At 39.2% G+C, this 21,788-nt stretch overlaps 1 protein-coding gene across 2 annotated transcripts; it reads right to left on the bottom strand.

Moving 5' to 3' along the window:
• Positions 1-1,600: 1,600 nt before the first annotated feature.
• LOC137124408 (uncharacterized) lies at positions 1,601-14,831 on the bottom strand. 2 transcript variants are annotated; one of them, XM_067499310.1, is made up of 6 exons: positions 14,602-14,826; positions 8,165-8,560; positions 6,887-7,018; positions 5,159-5,209; positions 2,538-2,600; positions 1,601-2,458 (listed from the first exon to the last, which is right to left on the bottom strand). In XM_067499310.1, exons 1-6 carry the CDS (start codon positions 14,651-14,653, stop codon positions 2,388-2,390), a joined length of 765 nt encoding a protein of 254 aa, XP_067355411.1. In that variant the 5' UTR covers positions 14,654-14,826; the 3' UTR covers positions 1,601-2,387. The 2 variants fall into 2 exon arrangements, with proteins under 2 accessions (XP_067355411.1, XP_067355412.1); XM_067499311.1 differs by lacking the exon at positions 2,538-2,600 and having other exon boundaries at positions 14,602-14,831.
• Positions 14,832-21,788: the final 6,957 nt, after the last annotated feature.

Below are 21,788 nucleotides of genomic sequence, written 5' to 3'. Positions count from 1 at the left end.
CCTGTTTCCTCTGGCTGTCAGGCTGCAAGGGTCTGGTTCAACAGTCGAGACTGTAGGTGGTCTTAGCTCTGCATTGTCTAAACAGAGGAAAATTGACTTGAAATCTAGGGACACACATCAGGTTATGTTTACACCTGTCTTGCCTGAGTGACTCATGGGCAGTGTAGACAGGTACAGCCTCTCAAAAGTTCCAAAAACTGCGAGACTTGTGGATGCCCGCTTTAACTTCCTTTAGAGGTTAGCCAGCAACACATAAATTAATTCACATTGTAGTTATAAGATTAACAAAATATGTTAATGAAAATATTAATTCATCCATCGTTCAGGCTCATGGGGCGCTGGACTCTATTCCAGCTGTTATTGGCCGAGAGGCTCCACACAGAAAGGTTCCCAGCAGGTGACACGTCCTACAATGGTCCTAATGTGCAGCTGTAAACATTCCAAAACATTGGATTATAACTGTGCAAACATAGTGATTTGTTTGGGGTTTGGCACTAAATAAACACGGCTTGTAAAAAATGTACTTGTGGCTTTTAGACTATACGTCAACACCAGCTACAACCTCGTCTCTAAAAGATATTACTTTGCACATATTCCATGCGTCCTTCTCACTGTCAGTTTTAATACAGACACTAGATGGGGCCAAAAGGCCGTTTGTTTTTAGTAGGAAAAACTAGATCCATATTTTACAAGAGAACAATCTCCTCATTTAGTTCATTTTGCAGATTGTCTGTGTTTGTTTCCTTGTGTTTCACTGTAAAGGGCAGCAGCTCCCCCCATGAGTGGTCCTATGGATGGATGACTCACCAAAGCAGAGGACTTTCCCACAGGCATCCAGTGTAACCAGCCATGTGATACAGTCAAAAAGTCCAACAATGTTTAATGTCCAAACTGACATGTCTGCCCAGCTGTAATCTAACATTGTTGGCTGTTAGGACAAAGTAAAAACTGTCAAACCAGCCATTTTAACGCCTTTGTAAGAGATGACATCAGCCAATATGCTGCTGTCACCAAACGGGTGCAAATTCAACAGATGCCAACTTCCCTACAAGGGGGCAACTTTTCAACAAACGCCTCTGTGGGTCATATGAGAGGGTAGAGGACCCCGCTGACACAGTGTGTCCACAGACATAAGTGTGTCATCAAAGCAATTTGTGGCTCACTTCTTCTTCTCTGCCATTAAAGACATTTCTGTCAGTTTAACTTAACAAATTGCTTGAATAAAGCTTTTTGTTCAAATCCAGCCAATGGCAGCTCACATCTTTGAGGATTGTATTCTAAACTAATAACCCTGACTTCACTACATAGGAGACGGGACAAGGAGAGGCAGACAAAAGAAAAGTGAAAATACTGAGGAGTCATTGGAAGAGGAATAAAAGTAAAGACTTTAAACGGGAAAAGGGGCAAAGATATACAGGTTATGACAGAAATAACACAAACAGGAAGGTGGTGTCAACGGCAGAGGAAACCACATCTCTGCACTTAGTAACCACCTTCGTCTCTCACTCTCTCCTTGTCCTCCTCTTTATGTGTTTCTGTCTTCTCTAAAATATGCAAAAGTTCCATTTACCTACTTCAAAGACAACAAATCAGGTCAAACTCACTCAGATGGTTTTAATCGTAAGATCAAAATTTTAATCACAAGTCAACAAAAGAACAAAACAGGTCATTATGTTACAAAATCCCTGAGTTAGGTGATAATGAAACAATGTCCTCAGAAAGATTTTTAGGACTGTTCTCCTGATTAAAGGGTTATTCTGAAAAAATAGACTTTTATTTGTGCTACTTTGTCCAGTAAAAAGGTCCTGAGAGTGTTTAGCTTGGCACAAATACATTGTCTGACAAAACATACAAAAATACTTGAACGTGGAAAGGTGCTTTCGAAGGCTCAGTTCCAGCTGCAGTGCATAGACATTCTCTTCTAAAATAGTTTAAGCAAGGCCCAACTTCTGACCAATCAGATGATTTAAAGGATTTCTGCACGACATATTTATTTATTTTTTAATTAATCCTAATTAATATCTGGGGGACTGCGCAAAGTGTGGCCGAGCAACGTGAGGGCTAAGCAGAGAAGATTGGCCAAAATTGTACCTTGTAGCTTTAAGATACAGTTAAATCGCAAGCTGTCGCTAAAACTTCATAGTATAAGCACAGTGTGTAAAGATGCAAACAGGTGAGTTTCCTTAAGGCTCAGGCTCTTTTTAAACATGACATTAATATAACATGAGTCTTGTTCTGAACACATCACCAATTTGAGTCTAGAACAAACATAAATTACATAGTGGTACAGTAAGTACTAACACAGGAATGAGTAGTTTTACATGATCTTAAATAAGGTGTTAGTAAGTGATTCCCTGACAAACGGCGACGGTGGAGGAAGTGAAGTGTCAGAAGTTGAAGCCACTGTTCCTGTTGGATGATGGTTCTCTGCTGTCACTGACCGTGAGCCGCTCCAGACCTGATATGACAAAACAAATTAAGATTTAATTACCTTTACATTATCTGTGTGTCTGTGTGTGTGTGTGTGTGTGTGTTACCTGGGTACGATAGTCTCTTCTCCCCGTCATCGTTTTTAACATTTTTTCCTCGATGGTAAGACACTGAGACAGAGACATGAAAAGACACATCCAGCATTATCTTTCTTCAGAGTCATTGTCAGAGCAAAACCAGCAATGTCCTTTTTAATGTGTGTTGTGTTCTCTGTTCCCAACGGTTTACGGCCAATATATTGAATTTGATTTGTAGAAGAAAATGTAGTATTGATTATTGGCCTCCTTGTATAAAGACCAGCGAGTCCACTGAGTGAGGACATTGAAACACACTTTTGTTCTAACTTCTTGTGCTTCTTTTATTTCTTCACTTTCCTTCACATTAACCCTTTTCTTCTTCAGAAAGCCAGGTGCTTGGTTTTGCCATGTGTTTTCAGCAGATCCCTGTTCTCCTCCGCAGATGCAGGACATGGCGTCCTACTAGAAGAGGACATGTTCCTCACCTGCGCACTCTCACCCGGACCACTTTGTCACCAGCCTCTTTTTCTCCTGCCCTGTGGAACTGCCAGTCTGCCGTGAACAAGGCCGACTTCATTCCAGCTTTTGCTACACAGTCAGCTGTTCACCTGCTTGCACTTGCAGAAACCTGGATCACGCCAAAGAACACGACCACCCCGGCTGCACTTTCCGCCAATTTTGCCCTCTGTTACACTCTTTGCTCATCAGGTCGTGGGGGTGGAACTGGATGCTGACACCTGGAAGTTTTTCTCCACAACACCCCTCAACAATCTGTCATCTGTGGAATATCATGCCATTAGGATCACAGGACCGATTACAGTCCATGTGATTGTGATACATGGACCACTGGGCCAGCTGGGGAACATCTGTGATGAGCTTGTCATGCAGCGTCCCACTTCCCTAAGGACGAGACTCCTCTCTTCCTCTTGGGAGACCTTGAGATCTACCTGGACAAACCTCAGGTGACTAACATATTTGCTCTTCTAAACACACTCGACCTGAGACTGGTCTCCACTCCCCCGACTCACAAAGCTGCCAACAACCTGGTCATTATTCTTGGAACTGCACCAAGGACAACATCTTGATCACTCCTCTGCATTTCTCTGATCACTTCTTCATTCACCTCACAGTCTTCATCCCTAGACCTTCGCCTTCTCCTACCACACTTGCAACATTGTGTCATAACCCCAGGTCACTCAACCCAATCCAAGACTCCATCTGCTATTTTTGAGTATCAGGATCTGCTTCTCAGTGTCACCAGGACAAAGACTGAAAACTACCAGGTGAAGCTCAGCAACGCCACAGACACCAGAAAGCTGTTCTCAAATTTAAAACACTCATCTGCCCATGTCACCCTCCTCCATCCACCTCTCTCACTGCAGTGAGAGAGGTGGCTGTCTCTACTCTAGATGGTGACACCCCATTAACTTCTTCCAACACTGCATTGCTCTCCTCATTTTCAACTCTGACTGAGGACGACGTATCCACCGTCCTCTTCTTTAACCATTCGACCACCTGGGATCTGATCCCTTCCACTCTCCTTCAAGCAATTGAACTCACATAAAGACATCTTCAGCTCAAACTCTCCAAGAGTGAGGTTTTTCCCAGCCAGACCTTTGACACAACACAACATCCGCATCAACATTGGACCTACAGTGATTGTCCCCACTAAGTTGACCAGAAATCGACCAATTAAGCTTTAAGGACCACATCTCCTCAGTCTCTAGAGCAGCAGATTTGCCCTCTACAACATCAGAAAGATCAGACTCTACCTCACAGAACATACAACCCAACTCATTGTACAGGTGCTGGTCATAATTCGTCTTGATTACTGCAATGCCGTGTTAATATAATTACCAGCATCCACTATCAAACCCTTGCAAATGTTTCAAAATGCAGCAGCTCGCCTCATTTTTAATCAGCCAAAAAGGACTCATCACACCACTCTTCAGATCTCTGCACTGGCTTCCTGTAGCTGCTTCAAAGCTCTGTCTCTTGCCTATAGGGTGATCACCTCAACAGCTCCTGCCTACCTCAGCCCCCTCACGTCCGCTGCGGTCTGCCAAAGAACGACGTCTGGTGGTCCCAGCACCGCACAAAGGACATTAAGCAAAATCCCACGATGGCTGAATCAAGACCAAACTGCTGCTCAGCAAACTCACTCCCAATATTTTAAAATGTGCTGAAAAGAGAACTCTTCTGTACCTTCCTATGCACTTAAATCTCTATAAAAACAACAACAAAAAACGTCCTTTCAGCTCTTTCTCGCACTTGAACACTTTTCTGATAGGACTTTGCTTTGATGTTTTCTCCTTGACTTAAATTCTTGCTGCCTTGTACCTCACATGTAAGTCGCTTTGGATAAAAGCGTCTGCTAAATGACTAAATGTAAATGTAAATGATTATTAAATTTGTTGGGGACAGTTTTCACATTAATTCTTCTGTGGAGTATTTGTGGCAGCAGGACAGTGAATGTGGGACTGAAAAAATAAACCACAGTGTGTGTGTGTGTGTGTGTGTTCAAGGTAATGAACATGTCAGCCAATGCAGCAGTGTGGTACTAAGGAAAAGTTACAGTCACCGCACTTCCTTCCTTTAAGTTTGTTTGTGTGTGTGTGTGTGTGTGTGTTTGCATGTTTCTAGAGACTCACCGCTGTGACTCTGTGTAGGTCCAATCCAACGATTCTGCCTCCTGTCTGATACTGAAAAGCAACACAGTACACAGTAAACACTTTTAATACAAACCTTTGAATCTTTTAACACTTTTTTCCTTTGTCCCTTTATTGTAAGTTGTTTCGGATCAGTAATAATTGTCAATTATGCAGTTAGGATTTATTTTTACCCAATAGTCAATGATAATGGACATTATTTTGTACTGAAGAGACCTGTTGTGAACACGACACATCTGTAAAGACTAACATGCTGAATACACTGTGGGTGTAGTGTGCGTGCGTGTGGACTGGAAATAAAAAATGGCTACGCACACAGACTCGTGTCAAACAGGGTTCATGGTGGTGGACTGTGGAGTAATATCAAAAAGGTGTGAACACCATCGCTTGGGTTGTGCCCATGTCTATGTACTAGTATCTGCTGAGGAAGTTCTCTTTCGTTGTCGTCTTCCTGCTCGGTGAGAACTAACATGATGAAGGGACTGTGAGAGCTGCAGCAACAGCACCTCACTGGACCCCTCGTGCCAAAATGAGGAAAAAAAGTATTTGTTGTTTGTATCTGTTTATGTTTACATTGCAGTTTTTTTCTGGGATTTGCATACTTCTGTCATACATGGGTACAAATAATGAAGCTGAATTTGATACACTTGAGCTATTTAACCTGCCCTACACTCCATTTGAGCTACAGTACAGTATAAAGTATTTGCTGTGCCTTCTTGGGAGAGGAGACAGTGGTTGTAGGGGGTCCACAGCACCATAACCAGGCTGGGTTAGGTTGACTGATTTGTCTGTCAGTTTCTTCCTGTGTGTGATGGTCTCGTTTCTCTATGTCGCTCTTGGCTCTTCGTGCTGGTTCGATTCAATCACCTACTTCATTGCGCTAGAACCAGAATCGTTTGATCTGCTGCGTCACTGGCACACAGCAAAGATTTTCACATGTTACAGCAACGACTAAAAACAAATCAGAAAACAAACCAAAGGCTTTATGTTTTCAGAAACTCTTTTGAATGTAGTTTCAGGTGGTTCTGCACACTGAGCTCATACTGGCTGTTTGCTGTGATGTAACTACTGGACACCCCGTGTCCTTCTCCATCATTCAGTCATGTCTGTCTAGGACTAACATCACACACACACAGCTCCACTCTGCAACACACACACACACAGCCCTGCCTCCTCTCACTCACTCAGCTCTGTCTTCTCATCAACAGTTTGTCACTAATGTAGCAGAACCAAAGCAGCAATTTAGAAAAAGCAAAAACCCGGAGCAGGTTAAAAGTTTCCGATGCGGATGGGAAAAAGAACAAAGCTCTGACTGACTATACGTGGATTAGGTCCTTGTGTAGCCTTGTATTATTATTTAAATAAAAACCTAAAATTAAATGATCGTAAATATAACATGAAGTGCAATAACAAACAATAAGTCATTGCACAAGTTTTGCAGTTCTGCATTGGAGTTTTGAGGGGGTCCTGAACACTGTGCCATGTGACAGCAGCCTTTCCATTTAAGAAACAGTCGTTCTTGGACATTATCTTTAATCTGAGTAGTAAGAACAAACACATTACATATATGTGCACATGTGTGTCCATGTGCACATATATGTAATGTGCTTAATGTGTGAGCATCTACTGTCAAATATACAGTAATGTATAGAAATGCAAGTCAGCAATGCAGTGTGTGTGTGTGTGTGTGGGGGGGGGGTGGATACTCACATCTCCTCTGCAGGGCTTCGAGCGTGGGTCTGGTGAACCGAATTAGAAAAATGATCACCAGGACACAGCAGAGCAATCCAGTGAATACTTTGTACGTGCGCAGCTGCTGCTCAAGATCAACCCCGCCCTCAACTGGACACACACACACACACACACACACATATCTTTAAGGGTGTTGTTCTGGTAATGTTCTCTTCAAATCAACAAGTTTTACAGTAGCTTGCTTTGTTGTACAGCAGCCTGCCATCAGCAGTTCTGACAAGAACAGTTCAAGACATCTCAACAACACCTCACATGAAATGTAACACTGTAAATACTGTCGAACAGTCGTGTAGATCATCAAGGGAGGCTGCTTCTCCTTATCTACTCCTGACTTTAATCTTGCCTTGACTTTGATGACTTTGTTGTATATTGGTGGTGTATAAATAAAGTTGAATTGAATTGAAATGAATTATCTTTTACACTGAAAGTCTTAAAACAGCAAACTCACTCCCAATATCTCCATCCCAAAAGTGTTGAGATGGAGATTGTGTGTTGTACGGGGACTAGCATCAATATAATCTCCTCATATTTATTCAGAAACTCAATCAGCCGGAGAGGAAGTAACATCAGTCTATTTAGTTTGTAGTTGTTATCTGATCAGTGCAACAGTGGGAACTGAGGTTTGTAGGTTGTTGTAGCAGTCAGGTCAGTTTAGAGGGAGCACTATTATCGAACAGAAGCAGGCAGAAACCTCCAGCTGCAGAACCGGTTGTGCATTTCGTTGTTACGTCTTGCAAATGTGCAACACGCACAAAACAACTGCATCAGCAGCAAAGCTGTGTAAAGCTGCTGATTGGTTACCTGCTGAAAGTCGCCTTCTTAGTCTATAAACTATTCCCGCGTTACAGAGTTCGACCTTTTCTAATTTTACCCTTGTCTTTACTCTAATTCTGCTAAAATTTTCATAAGACTGTTCATGTTTAGACAATTTAAAACATGGAAACAATTGAGAAGTTTGGCTTCTATAAATAACAAATTATTTGATAGAAAACTGTAAATTGCTCAGTTTCCGATTGTGAAAATGTGAAGTCCAAATAAAAGTCAAAGCTGGTCTTCATCACAGAGGTGTTGCATGCTATAACACAATCAGGGTGTGTTTGTTTGGATAACACAGCTACAGTGGTTACACACTGCATCATTGTGAGGCAGCTGAGTAGAAAATGTCAAACCACAACAGGACATATAGTTTTCTGACTTACAGACAAACAGCAGCACAAACACATACAGTAAACCAACCTGTGCATTGGACCTTCAGAGTGTAGCAGCTGGGCCTTTGCTCTGCTCCACTTTCAGTGATGACGGAACCGTTGGGCTCATTCTTGCCTTTGACCCAGCGCTCGGTGCCTTTACAGCCTTTCTTTTGCTGACACAGCTTTGTCAAACGTGCCTTAATCTGTGTTTCACTGTCGTGACAGACGTGTGAGGAGTTGGAGGGATGATAGAGGATCACATCTCCTTTACAAGCAGATGTCCACGTGATTGTTAGAAAGCCCAGGACAGGTAGGGGGTGGTTAGAGGTGGGGGCCGTGCAGGGTGTGGGGGCAGCAGTGGCTCCTGTATTAGTATTGTTACAGATGCAGTCGTTGGTCTGATTCTGTTCTGGAACTGACGTTGGGATTGAGTTGAAGGCATCTGTTAGTATGGAGAACACAAAACACATATCAGCTCACACACACACACACACACACACACGTAAAGGCAATAGGGTCCACACACGCAGGATCCAGGCTTTGTTTATGCTTCTTATTCTTCATTTTTGGATCTACAGCGTAGCAGCTGAAGTGAACATTATACGGTCTAATATTTAGATACGGTCACATATTTAGACACACAAAAAAATATCTAACCCTGATGTCTTCGTGCGTGACCCCATCATGTTGTAAGCAATGATATCAGCTGTTTTTTGCCTGTTGACTGCAATTTGCACATATTGTTCGTATGAGAGTGTTGGAACTAATGACTTTCATGAGCGTTAAGGTCGAGGACTTGTTGCAGGTTTGTACCTTTCAAATTGTTCAGTGTTATGTACCGTGATATTCTGTACGTATCCAAATCATTTGAAGTTTGTAGCTTGTTTCATTTATTTAATAAATGTCTTCATAATGATTTTTGTGACTACAAATAAAGTAAAGCACAGTCTCCTGGTGACCTAAATACTAATAGTTTATATCTAATGTGATATCTTATGTATATAAAATCATAACATGAAAGTTTGACCTGTAAAAGCAACAAAACCGCCACTGGGTCGTTTCACACTGAATATGCAACTAAGAAGCCAACATAGCAGTAAATGATCATTGTTTTAATAATATTATATATTATATATGACGCATTATATATGTTGAGCTCCGATCTGATTTTAATTGCACAGGAATTGACAAACTTCTCAGCAAAACACAAAATAGTTAAACTCATCTCCATCTAATGCGTCAACAATTCTAACCTAAACACACAGTTCACAATATTCCTAAAAGAATTCTACATATTAATGTATTTTTTTTGATACTGTGCATATAATTTGCTAATTATATTTACAGTATGTTTTTACAGTTTTTATTAAATAACGCAGGACACATACATCAACTGTTACAGGCAACTGGTAAAATCTTCATCGGTTTAAATTTTTAGAATCCCGTAAATAAACACTGTAAACAGAAAACTAACAACGTTTTTTCATTTTGTAATTAAGAATTATAAAAACTAATTCCCTCATCGTTTGCACTTTTCTAGTTTTTACTGGGAACAATGTTCTACTCCAACCACCTCTCAGTAAAAACAGTCAGAGCGCTGCCAGTTTGTCAAATGTCACTGTTTGATGCTCTGAACACCACAAACCCATTTCTATTCAGCGCCGCTGTGTTGGGGTGGTGGTGCAGGTTTCAAAGCCTCTGCAAACGCAACTGAAACTATCGACATGGCTTGAATCCACCACGGACTAATGTGAAAATGTGATTTTTATTTAAGTGAAACAAAATTTACAAATTTCTATTAATATTTAAAAAAAACACTTCTTATGTTGCGTGTGTTTTCTGAGCAGGTTATCTTGGTTATTATATGTTCCTGGACCACTGAGCAGCTCTTATTTTACACACTATCAATTCTAAGTCTGATTTTTAATCCGCTGACACCCTGTTTGTTGACTTTAGTATAATGTTAATAAACTTAATGTTGCCTTTTTAATCCTAAAAGAAATGTTGTTTTTTGTTTGACATATTCAACTTTATTATTGTAATTTAACCCTGTAACTGAATTTGCTTGTGCAGGTTTTGCAGGCTTGTAATAAATTAAACAATAAATTCTGAGAAGATAGAAGATATTGCGGATTTTTCTCTGTAATGTAAAGAGATTCTCCAGTGACAAGACTTGAGTTACACTAGGATCATTTCATGAATGGATCAGCTGTGATCTTCAAACAAACAAACGTTTTAAACGGATTCAGTGTTCACCTTAGCTCATAAATGGAGATCAGTTCCATTTTTTACAACACAATAATGATCTAATAAATTTCAAATCAGAAAGCTATAAATAACGGTCATACACAGTATTAACATACTTTAAGTATTAACATCAGTTACGTGTGACGGTGAACATGTAGGATTCACGGAAACTTCTGCATCCTAATAAAAGTACATTAGTATTCTCATCTTATTGTGCAGCCAAAAAAGCCACATACACCAAATGCAGTGGCAGAAAAACACAAACATAGTGTCACAGTGAAGATGCTTCAATATCAATAACTGCGTTATTCTGTTACACTATCGCAACACTTTTATTTAGATAAGTAAAAACAAACAAAAAGTAAATAAACTGTTTTAAAGGGACAAAAATTACTTCCTTTAAAAAAACTGAAAAGTCAAAAATTGTCTGATGAGACCAAGAGAATCCAGATTCCAACGTCCCAACTCGGTCACACAACGGTTCAACTAGTTCAACTAGAAAATTCCATTCTCATTATTTATCCACAGAGATAATGTGAATGAATGACCTGTACGTCATCATCAGTACGTTTTGATTCTCTTTTATCATGTTTATGGTTTTCTGTTGTTGTTGTTGTTGTTGTTGTTGTTGTTGTTGCTGTTGTTGCTGTTGTTATTGTGCAGCCTTGACTTTCCTTCACTGGCCAGAAGCAGCTCAGGCTCACTGCTTTACACACATGCTGCTGATTTTTGTAAGAATCGTCCTCATTTCTCAATTTGTAACAGATAACAAACGTGCAGCAAAGTGAAAAAGAGCCATAAGGAAACTGAATGAAAAGTGTTTGGTGGTTTTGCAGCAGCCGAAATAAGACTGTGGAGAAACAAATCTAAATCTCAAACTGCCATTTTCTGTGTTTCATCATTTTTTACTACAATGTGATTTAGTTTGAGGCAAAATAAAACAGATTATTGCAATGTGACTGTATTTCTGCTCTATTTTTATTTTATATACATATATATGATATACAGTGTGTGTGTTTGTATTAGCTACTTGTTATTGATTTTATTTTCTGTATTTTCTTTCGTGAGATCAAATTAAATTTTTTATTAATTGCTTACTTTAATAAATACTTTTCTATAGTGGCAAAACACTTTTCTATGTGTTTCAAATGCCGTTCAGTTGAAACTTGTTCATTTGGGTCTTAAAAAGACCAAACACATAAGAATTTAAATGACAATAAAGTAAAATTGAAATTAATATGTGAGGCAGATTAAACACATGCACATTCAGTGTGTCAACATTTAATTCCCACATTGTCCCTTAGAATTATGAGAGCTGTGACTTTTCCACTGTCTCATGTTCTTAAGTCACAGGAAAAAAAAAAGGTCAAGAGTTATTTAATTGATCTAAGTTAGATTGATTTCATAATCTATATCTTATTCATACTGAAACCCTCTGGAGTCTGTACCACACTGAGCATGTTTTATTAATATTTGCATAACTTTATTTATAAATTGCTTATGGACAAGCTGAAAAAAACATCTTAAATGCTAATGCGCTTCTATACAATATCTTATTTATCTGTAGACCATATGACTTTTTTATTATAAAACAAAATGAGTTCACAGTTGTTCACAGTTAAATCATCTTTCATTTTTTAAATAAGTCTATAAAATTATTATCAGTTACTGTATTTCCTACAGTTTCTTTCAAAAGTGTTAAAGACAAAAATGATTGCAGACCAAATCTATATTGGAATCTAAATTCAAATATAAACTATGTGTCTAACGTAGTTGCACAGTTTTTGCCGTGTAGCTGTCAGTGTCAAACTGTCTGTATGTTACAGTGTCTCTGGAGTTAACGTGTCGTTTCGTTACGCTCCCTAAACAGCTCAAGAGTTTTTCCATAATTCCTGTCTCTCCAGTCACATGTGTGTGTTGGTGAATGTGGAGCTGATGCCATTTAATGCAGTGTATGTGTGTGTGTGTGTGTGTGTGTGTGTGTGTGTGTGTGGAGGTGCTTGTTCTACAGTGATGTGAAGTTTGATTCCTATCATCAGGATGTCTGTCATTCAAATTTGCGTCCCAGTAATCGCAATAGCTTCAACTTTCTCGTCAGAAGATGAGAAGAGGTTTGATTATGATGCCTTATGAGCAGAATTGTTTATTTTTAATTTATGGGTTTATTTAATTTGAAGTCCTTTTAACATAAAGTAATAATACTTTAACAATATGTAACTGTAACTTTACTGCTGCACTTGAAGACTAAGGTTCAGGTCAGACTGAAGAAGCAGCTGCATATGAAATCACTATTTTAGTGAAGAGGTGACAAACACTTTCCACATGTGGAAACGTTCAGCCATCACACTTGGAGCGTCTGAATTTTTAAATAGCACAAAAAAATGCAAAAGGTGCCCAATGGCGTTACTGTAATCACGTGTGCATCTATAGTTCCAATGATGGTTAATGATTTACGGCTCCACCCTCGGAAAGCACTAAGTGACCTAAATCAAATGTAGAGTTTATCCAAAATGCCACACAAGCACAAGGGGCTTTGCGTTGTATCCATATTAGCTTGGGTTTCAGACTGTGCACACGCTACATGTCACTGCCAGGCTCCATACACACCACAGCTTTTCACTCATTGTTGCTCATTAGTTTAAAGTTTTCTACAATGTGCTGCTGAACTGTCATTAGCAGACCTGGTGGAACAGACGGCACCTCGGCCTGGATGTACGTTGTTCTGCTACAAGTGCTGTGAAAGCTTCTCGTGACGGCCATTTTATCCTCCAGCAATCAGCAGGGCGGCAGTGTCAACGCTCATGTACTGGAGAGATTTGCTGGCACATATGTGATTGGTCACTGCAGCAGCTTAAAGGATGACATCACACCGAGTTGTAGTGGAAATTTCACACAGACACCCATCGCACCGACGTCTTAACTATAACTCTGCACAAAGCTCTACTGTTCTTCATTCACTGAAGGAGTCAGTGTGTATTATGGCTACATCTGGTACTTTTACACACTGAAAACATGAGGTCGACATGTAGCAGAGCTGAGGCTCATCACTCCGACTTCGACAAATAAAAATGGCTGACAATTGTGTCACGGCTGCTGTCTGTCCCTTCTCATCAGTCACTCTATAATTAAGAGATTTTTATCTTTTCCTGTTGTATGATGGTGCTGATCTGTGTCTAACAGCTTAGTGTTCACTGCTAAGGCCTAAAATACGTTTGGTTTACGTAACGTTTTATTAGATCTAAGGGCAAAATAAAGATTGGTCTAACACCACAGTCTAAGAAATCTTTGCCAGCACAGTGTCTCTCGCTGATATGACTAAGTGTCCTCACACAATTTTTTGTCCCTGTGAGGAAGTTAAGACACCGTGACGATGAAGACGATTAGATTACAATGTCTTTGACATATAAGCCAGGGACACGACTGCAGACACTGTAGTTAATGAATGACCCACTGTATCTCCTGAACTGCCACACACACATGTGAAGTGTGTGTGTGTCAGTGTGTGAAAACGTGTGTGTTAAATCTAGTCACACTGGTGGTGAAGCTGTTACTTTGTGTAATTTTCGGTACTTTTTGCAGTGCAGACAACTTGACTCCTCCAGCAAACAGAGCTGTAATCGATCTTTCTTTTCAGTGCCGGAGGGACAGCAGCCATGATTCCTATCATCAGAGAGACTTCTGTGGTATGAAGGTATTACTTACTGTGGAGGAATAAATACCTCATCACATCCATACAACAGATGTGATGATGAATAAATGAGATGTTCTTAGTGACACACACCTGTACATGTTAATGTCTGTGTCCAAAAATAGAACATGTTTTAGTTGGTTGATCACTCAGTTCATTAATAAACAGCTCTCAGTGACGTATCCTCTGTTTTAACGGTTGTTAACTCTACTACATTTTATGACCTGGGCTCCATGCGACTCAAACTGAGATGAAGCTCATCTCTTCAGCGACTCTAGTGTCAGTCGCTTGAGCCTGACTTCACTGCAGCCTTCGTCAGGAATTGAGATCTGCTTGCAGGCACGTGAAACGGAACAGTTTGACTTTCTACAGACGCAGGTATCTAGTTTTCACATCTCATACTGTAAAGAAACATTGTACAGCAGAAGTGCTGTAAAGATAATTAGAAAATATTGTTTGTGTCCTTAAAGACACAGACAGTCAGTCAGTTCAGTCCTAGAAACGTCCCGGTTTCTCTTCAACGTCCCCCCAAAATAATGTACACTTACCAGCAGTCTTCAGTAAAAGAGCTGTGATGATCACAACTGTCCTAAGATCCATCACAGGGCAATGAGTGACGAGTGGAGGAAAAAGACAGACAGGCAGGAGGTGAACAGACGACACAACCAGATTAAGACGCCAACCACAGAAAAAACTGATGTGAGAGGAAACAGTGCAGAGGTGTAAAGCTCCTCAGCTTCGCTCTCTCTGTCTCTCTCTCTCTCTGTCTCTCTCTCTCTCTGTCTCTCTCTCTCTCTGTCTCTCTCTCCATACAGTGAATCACTTCATCCCCAGCTCTGCTGCTGCTGCTTGTGCAAAAGTGCAGATTTCCTCCCATCAAAGTAAGTTGGGTGAAGACAGGCAGAGAGGGGTGGGGAAAATAAGAAATGAAGATAAGAAGGGAGGAAGAAGGAAGAAGTAGGAGGAAGAGGCGATAGGAAGAGTTACTAAACGAAAATGACTTTGTTTTTCTACATATTTACGAGCTGTGAGTCTGAGGCGGCAGACACAAGCACACAAGTGCTTCGAGGGGAAAGGCCAGAACCAAACACAGACTGCACTACCAACGCAAATAAAGGCTGTGTCTAATCATGATCACGGTACCAGAATTTACTATTCTAAATGAACTAAACCACCTAATGTGCTCCGGCTCCTTCATGTGTGTTGAGCTTTATTTTGTAGTGTAAACTCCTCCCAAAATGATTTTTGACACGTTCAGTACTGATGTTAGCTGACATACAGTACGTTTATCATTTATCATTTCCTGATGTCTCACAGCTACAAATGCTGTGTCCACTTCACTACATCTTTTGTTGGGACTTTCGTCTTGAACATTTGGCCTCATGTGAATAATAATTCACAGGCAGTTCTGACCTGTCAAATAGTTCAAATAGTTCAAATAGCAGAAACAATGTCTTTGTTCAGATGGGAACAAAAAAACCTCACTTGACTTGATCTGATTCCAAAATCCTAAAATAGATGCAGAAGGTACTAAACTTAATTCCAAGTGAAAATCCTGTGCAACATATTGTCATCATTTCTGTTAATTCACTAAGTGAACTGGGTTCAAGACTCGAGTATTTTTCTCATCAGATTTGGTCCCGGCAGCTTTTACATATCAGTACATAAGGAAAACGGCCTCATGGTCTTTATTCAGGTCTGTGTCTCGTATCGTCCCCTGTGGCTGTTGTCTCCATATCAGTGACGAAACACTTTGCTTTTATGTGTTATGTTTTATTCTTAGATATGTTCTATAAACTCCTCCTATTAATATGGAATAAATAACTTTTTACTTTCCTTTTTTCTCCTGGAACCTTTGCATTTCTGCAAAATCTGATATACGCAGATGGGGACTGATAAAATCATCTTATTTGTGACAAGTTAAAGCAGTTAAGAAGGTTTAGAGAATCTATCTTGGCGCATTCTTACATTACAATTAGGACGATATTTGGAAATTATTCTTGCATGAAACCCACTGGGTGTAACGATGGTGGAACGGAGATCAGTCAACCTTTACTCTGTTGACTGAAGTACAGTGTGTGATTGATTGTTTCAACTTCCCATAGACTGTCCACTGTCTGACAGACCAACAAAACCAGAGCATTTACTCAGTGTGTGTCACATTTTCTGTGTTGATACGAGCATTTCATCCTGACACAGCATGTGGACGATGTTTGAACATTTGGTGCAGTTTGGATTCAGTGGGCAAGCGGCAGGTCGCTGATTATTCATTTAATGACTTTTGTATTCTATGTATAAGACTTTAATTTGTTCTACTATTTATGTCTTAGCGACAAAAAAACTTTATTTTTGGATTCTATATTATTTAATTCTGTAAATAAAGTCGTAAAATAAATTTGTTGTTTGTATTTGTGTTCTACACTTCAGAATCAAGTCTTTTTTCAGATAGATTTACAGCTACACAAGTGCTTCGAGGGGAAAGGCCAGAACCAAACACAGAGTTATGGATGCAAATAAAAGCTGTGTCTAATCATAATCACGGTACCAGCAGTACAATTCATTGTCTGTTTATTTTAATACATAGATAAATTCTTCTTTACTAAATAACAGTGTGATGTGTAAAGTGGGTGGTTACATTAAAAATCTCAGTAAGCAGAAAAAAAATGAAATTAGGGTCAATACCATAGAAATGACTTTAATCCAACACTATATTGAAAATGTAAAAACAAATATATTTAATAAAGTCCCAGAGACTGGTTTGCAATTAAGTGTTTGGATTTGTACTTGGAAAAATAAAATCATGTACAGCACCTTTTCATCAACACTACAAATGGCTTTACATCATACACAATTAACGAAAGACAGTTTTTAGATCTAATTTAACATGAATATTATTCAAAAATACAGACTATAAAAGAGTTTAGTAAAACAGAGAAAACAAATCTTAAGACAAAAAGACTAAACTGAAAATAAAAATATGTTTTTTTAATCATACGAATTATGCAAATGAAATTATCCAAATTTAACGTGTCGAACAGTGAAATCTTCAGTCTTGATGTGGAAAAACTGACAGTTTTCTAGGAGTTTGGTTCGATACGTGGAGCTAAGAGGTAAAGTGTACCACAATAAAAAAAATGTTTGAACTTTATTCAAAAAACTTGGAACTTTGAACTTTATTCAATAAACAATAAACAATATATATATATATATATATATATATATATATATATATATATATATATATATATATATATATATATATATATTGTTTATTGAATAAAGTTCAAACTTTTTTTTGATGTGGTACAATTTACCTCTTAGCTTATATATATATGTATATATTTGCATACACACACACACACACACACACACACACACACACACACACACACACACACACACACACATATATATATATATATATATAAAAGCTGCTGTTTAGTCATTTGGACATATGGATCCACTTACAGACTGCTTTCTTTTTAGGATTTATTATTTATTAAAGACAAACATAAAGTTTTCACTGCAAAGGTTTTTCTTGAAGTTACAGACAGGAACAGTTTGTCCAGAGTTTTTACTACAAGCCATGTGTGCTGAGGTCTGAGGTTTTCAGTTTCATTTAAGGCTATTTTCCAGATTTGAACTAATCAGAAATTCCTTCATTTAAGACATGATTTTCAATTAGTAAATTATAAAGTGAATCCACAATCAGGGCACCGCTGTGACTGCTCCAACGAGCTGCACTTCAATAGTGACGTACCATGAGGCAACGCTTCACCCTGTAAGTCGAAGTTTCCAGCATGTAGCTTGTTTATGTGGGAAGAGGGAGTGAAATTTTAATACTCTTGCTTGGGTCACAGGTGATTTATGTTCTGCTCCTGACTCATCTCAGAGCTCTGCTCCGCCGTCTTCGTCACTTTCGTTTTCTCTCATCCTCCATCCTGTTTTACGGAGCCGTAGAGACGACAAAAGCCCCACAGACTTTCACCTCCTCCTCCCCATCTCTCGTTTGTCATGAGTGGAAGCCGCCGGTGTTCAAAGCCTGCACACGTCGCCCAGGCTGCTCACTCTTCTCAGGACTCACCAACATTTGAATTGACATGTCTTTGGGGAATGATCGTTGTGCAGTGGAGTCAGAATTTCCACTCAAACAATGACCTTCACGTCAGATGAGGTTTAAGAGACTTAAAAGTTACTGACAAACGATCTGACAACGTGTCTCACACACCATAAAGCAACATTTTTAACATATGAGTTTAACACAGCCACAGCAGGATCATCAGAAGAAAAAGTTAACACATTTATGAGGAGCAGGAGGAGCAAATGTTTTCCAGCTCATATTTTCCAACTTCTGTTCTTTGGGATGAAAAAAACATACTGGTCTGAATCAGGACTTATGTGAGGAAAGGATTAGCATTTTTTTAGGAAATGAAACAAACATTAATACATTACATTACGTAGCATAAGATTAATAATTTTACGTGTTGATCTGAGATCGAGAGAAACAGTTGTGTTAACTTGTGTAGGTGCAGAAAGCACAAACAGTGACACCAAAAAATAATTCAAATCACAGTCTGAGACACAATTTTCGATTAAACCTCCTGAGTCCTGCCTGTGATATGACGAGGAAACTCTATTATTTTAGGAGTCAAAAGTCTTATATGAAGACTGAAGCACGTCTTGCTTTGATCACCAGTTCATACAGACCTTCAGGGCCAGAAAAAGTCGGAAGCGATGTTTCCAGTTCAATCCTTCTGAACGGAAGTAATGGGGGCTAAAATCCACAGTCCCCCACCTGCTCAAAAGGCAAACAGAGGCAACAAACCCTTTAACATTAGAAGATATCCACCTGATCCTTCATACCTCACTCCCAAATCCCCCCATCACTTTAGGAAAGAATCTACTCATAACCCATCAGCATGAAAAACCTGAGTTCAGTGTTCGTACGGGTTTGAAAGTAAATGTAGTGTCGTTCAGTTTTTAACACCAGCTCTGCCGACTGTGGCTCTGCTTTCTAGACATTTTGATTAAACCAACAAAAAGTGCCTCAGATGTCAGAGTGTCCTGTTTATATTTAATTGTATTCTTTAATAATAACAACAATAACAGTAATTATTATTATTGGTATTATTGTTATTATTATCATTATTATAATAGGAAGCTTATTTTCAGCCACTGTTGCTCCAATTTTACTCCAAGAAATGTGATTAAATGTTTATATTTTACCAAACTAAAACACAATCAAGTGAATGTGCTGAACAGATTAAGATACAAAGAAAGGAACATTTTAGTGAGTGTTGAAAGACATAATTTGACAGACGGCGCTCGCTGCTAATGAAGCGTCAGTGGGACAACAGCAGCATTAGAGGAAGACTGATGGTTGAGATTATGTGTGAGAACTAAAGATGAGATGATGCTGTGGCTGATGGTGCTGACTAACAACAGGACCCTGAGCAACATGAGGGGAGGTGTGAACGAGGAAGTGGGCTACAGTCTGAGCTGCTGTCCATTGGTCCACATGTGTCTGCATCTGTCCAGCAGAACATGTTGTTGAAGGGTCTGTTCCAACTAATTTCATAAACCATAGCTTATGTTACTTTTACTTTTACTGTATTACTTTGCAGTTGCAGATTTTTAAAACAAAGTAGAAATGATTTGATAATGATGATGAAAATATTGATTATGCATTTACCATCTGTCAGTAAATAAAGTGGTTAAAATCAGCTCCGACTTTACCTGCTGCTGGTTTTATTCTCTATATTAACATCATTGTCCTAATTTATTTCATTCTTCGTTAGAAATGTTTCTTTTTCTTTTTTTGCAGTTTACAGTACAAATGTAAAATGAGCCGAGTTATTGTGGTGTGTAACATTAGGTTTTTCATTACTACAAACTAAAGAGAAAATTAATGAAAAGAAGAAATTAAAGAAACAAGGAAACAAGGATTTTTCATAGTAGCGGTTTTCCTCTTTAAATGTGTACATAAAACAAATTTACCAACATCTGAGCATTTCACATTTCTGCAGAAACCACATTTTCAGCGACATCAAATTCAACCACCGTTTTTTAATACTTTGTTTTTTTTATAATTTAGTCAGATTGCAGAGAAATCATTTTCTCAGCGAAGTACCTTTTGTACTCTTAGTACATTTTAGAGCTAAATTTTGAGTTTGTATTTCTGCGACATTTGGTTTGTTTGAGGGTCTGACAACCGAAAGTTTTGTGTGTTGTTCATTCCCAGGTAAATATGAGTCTGACTGACTTGTATTTACTAATTTGTATGATTTGTGATGATCTAATGTGACCTTGCAAACTCCAGTGAAATTTCCTTTTGCTCTTAGACTTTGATGATTTACCAGAAACAGCATGCATCACTTTACTGTTGTCTGAGGTGGCTGCACTGGTTGTGCAGCAGCACGTGTTGTGTAGGTGTGTGTACACAAGGTGCGATCGGTGCTGTATAATAACTGGAGCTCACAGTCAGACATGATTTGTTTGGTCTGTTTTACATAGAAAATTCATTTAAAAACCCCGGTGATAAACATCAAGGAAAGCAGTTTGCTACCCAATAACAATAAAGGAGTTTTTTCCTGATCATTCATATACTGTCATTTAATCTCTGACCAAAAAAAAAGTTCACCTTTTTTTTTCAAGTTCATAATTTGTGTTTCATTAGTGATACACAAAATTATACTGAACTTGGCTTATACTGACAAGTATACAGTCAGGTTGGACAAGTATTCGTACTTATATTTTATTGAGCTCTAGTTAAGAAACGTCTAACAACCCTCACCTTAGGCATTTGTTTGAAATTTTAGATTTATTAAAAAAGCAAATCTATTTGAAACTAAAAAGCTTCCAAAAAGCTGCTCCTTTCTTGGTAACACTATCGTGGTACATCTCTAGTTTCTGTTTTTTACCATAGTGGCTGAGCCTCCCCCCACTGTTAACAGACTCTAATGCTCACTGGCTGCCTGTGCCCAGCAAACCACTCATGTTCATGTTTAGCCCTTTTAGGGAAAGTAGGTTGTGGGTCACAAATGGCCGTATAACAAAGTTACAACAATATTATAGACTGTTTTTCATGGGGACCCCCGTAACCTGAACCAAGTAAAACCCACAGACTCTGCTTGCCCACTTCAGTTACTTCTATTCAACTGAGCCAGCAGGTGACTGGTAATGAGAACTGGGTGGTCTTGTGGAGGTTTGTATTTCCCTGGCATATACGCAAACACGTATGTCTTGTAGGGTGCTTGGCATTCTCAGTCCATTTGACCCCTTTCAGGGTCAAGATCATGTGGGAATGTGCCGCGTGGTATGGATGCAGGGGGGGCGTCACTGTGAAATGGGAATTTGGAGCAGCTTTTGATGATAAATATACTTCCACAATATGTTTTTCATTTATTTTATTTTCAGATTTGATAGACTTTTTTTTCCGTTTTAGCCAAGTTGAGCTTCACTGTAAACAAAGTGCATCTGGTCTCCTCGGCTTTGGAGCTGTGTGTTTTCCAGTGTGCAGCTACTGGTTCTACCAACAAGTCCAATGTTTAGTTGTTGCTTTTCTTTTCTCTATCCACTTTCCTCTCACCCCAACCGGTCGAGGCAGATGGTCATCGACCCTGAGCCTGGTTGTGCTGGAGGTTTCTTCCGTTAAAGGGAGTTTTTCCTCTCCACTGTTGCTTTTGGCTTGTTCCAGGGGGAATTATTGGGTTCTCTTTATACATCTTTATAATCT

This window comes from Channa argus, chromosome 3 (genome assembly GCF_033026475.1).
Source record: "Channa argus isolate prfri chromosome 3, Channa argus male v1.0, whole genome shotgun sequence".
Taxonomy (NCBI): Eukaryota; Metazoa; Chordata; class Actinopteri; order Anabantiformes; family Channidae; genus Channa; species Channa argus.
Note: the sequence above shows the minus strand (reverse complement) of the source record. Positions and strands in the feature narration are given on the sequence as shown.

Bases quoted from the DNA above. Each gene is read 5' to 3' on its own strand.
- LOC137124408 (XM_067499310.1), bottom strand. From the start codon at position 14,653: ATGGATCTTAGGACAGTTGTGATCATCACAGCTCTTTTACTGAAGACT. The intron at 7,019-8,164 runs GTTGGTTTACTG...GTGTGTGTCCAG, and splicing joins TCTGAAGGTCCAATGCACAG to TTGAGGGCGGGGTTGATCTT. The intron at 5,210-6,886 runs GTGAGTATCCAC...GTTGCTTTTCAG, and splicing joins CGAAGCCCTGCAGAGGAGAT to TATCAGACAGGAGGCAGAAT.